We start from the raw sequence: 4,584 nt of genomic DNA on the forward strand, positions 1-4,584 counted from the left end.
ATTTGTCCCTTTGGTTATAATCTGCTCAAAACATCTATTGTCTTTTATTTTTCCCTGTGTCTGCCAGTTCTTCCCACTGCCTCGTTTGATAGTGTTTCTTCTTTCTAACTATTAGTTTTGTGTAATTTAATTTAAACTTTTTGATCTTTTGGAAATTATGGAAGAAAATGGCAGTAACATCAATTGACAAAGATCTCTTACTCATTGCTTACTATTCAAATACAGCATCTAGGGTGCATTATGGGATTGACAATGCCCTCTCCAGCAGCTTCCTGAATAAGACAGGGATACAACAAGGATGTCTGGTTGCTCTGCTGGATAATTACTGAATAAAAGTTAGAGCTTGTACACCTGTCAGATACCCTGAGAAGTATATTTTAGAAGTCTCTTCTCTTCCAAGTAAACCCTTATTTGTATGGTTAAATAACAGTTATACTCTCCCTCCACACACATGTTCTTGGATATATAGGCTAGGGACAGACCTTCAAAAAGCCACAGCCTAACCTGGCTAGACTGAATCAGTTTGCAACTGTGCAAACATGCCGTCCAGACTGAGGAAATGCAAGCACATGCCTGCAGTCACTCAGGCCAGCCGCCAGGAGGTGCTAGAGAAGCTCTCAGCTGCAGGAAGGCATAGCTAGCCCAGGCAGTAACTCAAAGTGAACTGACCAGGGAGGAGGTTTAATTCCCCCACTCCTTGTCACACCAGCAGAGACCCGAGCCTGGGTCTGCCTGGAGCTCCCCCTTTGCTGCTATTAAAATGATATAGTAATATTAACAATAAAATTACATATTATAAAATAATTAAATTATATGATTTGTGGCTCTTGATAAAAGCAAACAATATAATTACCCATCTACTAATTTAAACAAAAGAAAAATCAAACATAATATATGCTGATACAGAAAAATGAATACAATGAAGGGATCTAAAATAGTAGAATAAAATCTAGGATTTCTATTTGATTTTGGCCTGTATTCTTTGTGCAAGTAGCACACACATAGTTATAAAGTATAGGACAAGTGGTAAGTTGCTAGGGAGGAGCAAAATTTGTTTTTCCTTCATTATCCCAGTACTTAAAATTTTCCATTAGAATTAAATGGTTAGATCCATTTTCCTCATTTCTTCAAAGCATGAACAAGACCACAAATGAGTATTTAGGTCATCTATATCAGTCTTCCAGAAGAACATATCCTGTCCAAATATGGGGTCTGACACGATCTCCCTTAATAACTACAGTTCTCATTAAAGTGAATCAGTCTTGTGATGGTCTTTCATTTTTTTGTGGTTTTGTAGACCAAAAAAGTGCCTTATTAATTTTTAAAAAGAGGAAAATTGAGAATCTCACTGCCTACTTATCTGTTTGTATGCTTAAGTTTGTATCTTATGTTAAATATGGATGAAATATTGGATCGGTAACTGTCAGTATGGCTAGGCTTGGACATTACGCATAAACTAGTTCAACTGATCAGAAACAGGTTTAAATTTGTAACAGAACATACGTTCAATGTACAGAAACCAGTTTCAAAATGGCCGAAACCAGCATGAGATACACCTGGTTGAATTTAGTATCAGACTTAACTGATCGAGCTGAAACCATTATATCCAATGTCTATCCCAGACTCCTTCCTGGTTTAACTTAAACGAGAGTCTCCCAGCATCCCAACATGCTCTCTGGCCTAGGTGCTGTGCTCCAGCCCAGTGGGGCTGGCCCTGCCCCTCTGTTCCCAGCCGGAACAGGGACAGGCAAAGGCAGCAACCTGCTCAGATGCTGGCCCTGGGAAGGGGGAAGGGAAGAACCTGTGACCAGGGAGCCAGCAAACAGGGACTGCCAACAGGAACAGTTTCCAGGAAGTTGCTGGAGGCAAGAGGAGGGAAAAAGGAGGAGAGAAGCCAGGCCAGCCACTAGATCAGGGGTCAGCAACCTATGGCACACGTGCCCAAAGTGGCATGCGGCATGGTTTTTATTTGCACGCAGGCTGTTTCCTGCCCCTTGGGGCAGGAAGAGGCGTGCCCAGATTGAGCAGCACATGGCTGCCTGAGAACAGCCTTGTGCTGCTGCTGATCCCTGTCACCGCTGGACCCCAGCCCCGGAACACCGCCTACCCCAGCCAGGTAAGAGCCCTTGGCCCCACATGGCCCCATCCCCAACCCCACGCTGCTGGCTATGTGCCACCGGCAGGCCCTACGAGGCACCACTGCCTCCGCGGGCCCCAGACACAGCCACATGATGCCAGCGGGCCTGGCTCTAGCCAGCACCATTGCCGCTGCGGACCCTGGCCCAGTGCCGGTACCGGGCCGTGGCCATCAGCAGCATTCAGATGGGGCCAGGCCCGAGGCCGCAGACGTGCACTAGCTCTGGACCCATCCCAGTGCTACAGACAGCTCTGGCCATGTGCTGCTGATGGCTGGCACCTCTACCGCCACCACCCACCCCATGCTGGCACCCCCACTAGCGGGCCCAGGCCCGGCCCGATCCCGGAGCTGCCACTAGCGGGCCCCGGCCCCATCCAGGTGCTGCCACTGGGCCCCGGCCAGCACCTCCACTGCTGCTGCTGGGCCGGGGCGATCGGCAGCGCCAGGATGAGGCCGGAGCTGGAGCCCCAGCCCGGTACTACCAGCAGGCCTGGCCCCAGCCACATGCTGCCGCCAAGCCCTGCCCAGCGCCGCTGCTGGGCCAGGGCCATCTGCAGTGCCGGGATAAGGTTGGGGCCCGGGCACATCTCGGCACTGCTGATGGCCCCAGCCACACGCCGCTGGTGGGCCCAGCCTTGGCTAGCATCTCCACTGCTGCTGCTGGGCCAGGGCGATCAGAAAATTAAATTCTTACTTTAATTTAAGAACCTTAAATTCTTACTTGATTCTTTTCACTTTCAGATTTCAAAAGTTTACTTTTCACAAGTTCTTCCATTTCCTCAGTTTTGACATCTCGCTTCCTTAAAGCCTTAAAAGGGAAAGATAGTGTGAGCTTTATAAGGGAGTCACTTAAACCATATTTATATAGAACTGCTGAAATGAGGAAAGTTACCAGTTGTACATATTAGAAAAAATGCATCAATTACCACATTTTCTGACTCTGTTTCTATTAGATATTTCTGAAGACAATCAATGTACCTTTTTTGGGTCAGATGATATCTACTATCACATGTACACACAGCTGTATGTGGGCAGATGTTTGGCACATCACCACATATAACACAACACCTATTTTTGTCCAGATAAAAAGAAATTAGAAGCTTTACCAATATGCTAAGGGGCTAACAGTATATTATTCAGTTTAAGATCCAGGTAAAAACAAATAACTTTTGGAGTGTGAAATGAAACCATACTTGAGCGTTTAAAACTACAGACCAGTGTCTAAAGTTCAGGTGTCTACAGCAGTGATTACTAAACTTAAGTACACAAGTACGCTACAAATTATTTAGGTACACACATACAGACATATGACACAATTATGGTTACTTCAAAATGTATAACTTTATATTCAGGACTTTTGTTGAACAAAATCTTGCAATATTAAAAATTCTCACACAGACAGGAAAGATATGGAATGCATTGAAGAAGTACTAGAAACCCTTCTTCGACAAAAAGTATAGACTACTGATATCAAAGAGTGCAGGAAATAGACTATTTTCCATTGTGCCCTTTTGTGAAATTTCTTTTCCAATTACCTTTTTCAAGCACATTCAGAACCCTGAATCAGTGTGTTAATTTCAGTGTGATATCATGTAACCACGTTTACTATTATTTTTTTTAATAAAAAAAACTTACAGTAAAAACTAGAGCAATAGAATAAAATGAGATATCCAAGGTTTGCCAATTCCCCCTCAGATCCTAACAGCTATTTAAACACCATCACCAGGTCCCTAACTGCCCACGTGAAAAATGTTGTCATGTTTAAGAGAAAACACTTACCCCTGCAAATGAGAAACTTAACACATAGGGATCTAAAGAAGCTATTCAAGTTTATGCAAAACTTTTTTCCCTTCCCTGTTTTACCTAAAATAAAACAAGACACTGGATACTAAAACTGATAGAAAATATAATGGACTGCTGTAGAAGACAGCTAGGATTGTGAAAATTATGTTTATGTAAAGCTCTTTAAATTGTGCAATTCACGGCATTTCATAAAAATGGAACTTATTTGCATAACACTCATTTATACAATGCTATTTATCTACATACTGATCCTACCAACTCCTACGTTTGCCAAGGCCCAAATAAAAACACTTGTAATACAAAACAAAGCAAAAGCAAAATACAACAATAATGTATTTCCTGCCCATTAGGTTTTGTTTTCTCCTACAAGTGGTTAAGATATAAAGTGTTTCTGATTTGCTATGACCATTTTTTTTAAAACATATTGAATCACAGGAATAGCTTAGAGAAGGAATGCTCAACCTCTAGCCCCATATCATCTGACCCACAGAACTCCCCAGGGATGCAGAATTTTGGCAGTAAGGGAGTGGAAAAGGGATCAGACATGCAGAACAACACGGGGCCCAATCCTGGTGGGCGGGGGTAGCACAGGCCCACCAGGATCTGATCCTAGTGGATGGAGTTAAACCCATCCCACAGACTAC

General features: G+C 43.7%; 1 protein-coding gene across 1 annotated transcript in view; it reads right to left on the reverse strand.

Moving 5' to 3' along the window:
- LOC109320861 (centrosomal protein of 128 kDa-like) overlaps positions 1-4,584 on the reverse strand; it is a 76,771-nt gene that overhangs the window by 1,159 nt on the left and 71,028 nt on the right. The window contains exon 9 of the mRNA XM_019551140.1: positions 2,859-2,945. Within this exon, the coding sequence (XP_019406685.1) occupies positions 2,859-2,945 (87 nt within the window). The remainder of the gene's footprint in view (positions 1-2,858; positions 2,946-4,584) is intronic.

Source organism: Crocodylus porosus, unplaced genomic scaffold, assembly GCF_001723895.1.
Source record: "Crocodylus porosus isolate Cpor-Errol unplaced genomic scaffold, CroPor_comp1, whole genome shotgun sequence".
Lineage (NCBI taxonomy): Eukaryota > Metazoa > Chordata > Crocodylia > Crocodylidae > Crocodylus > Crocodylus porosus.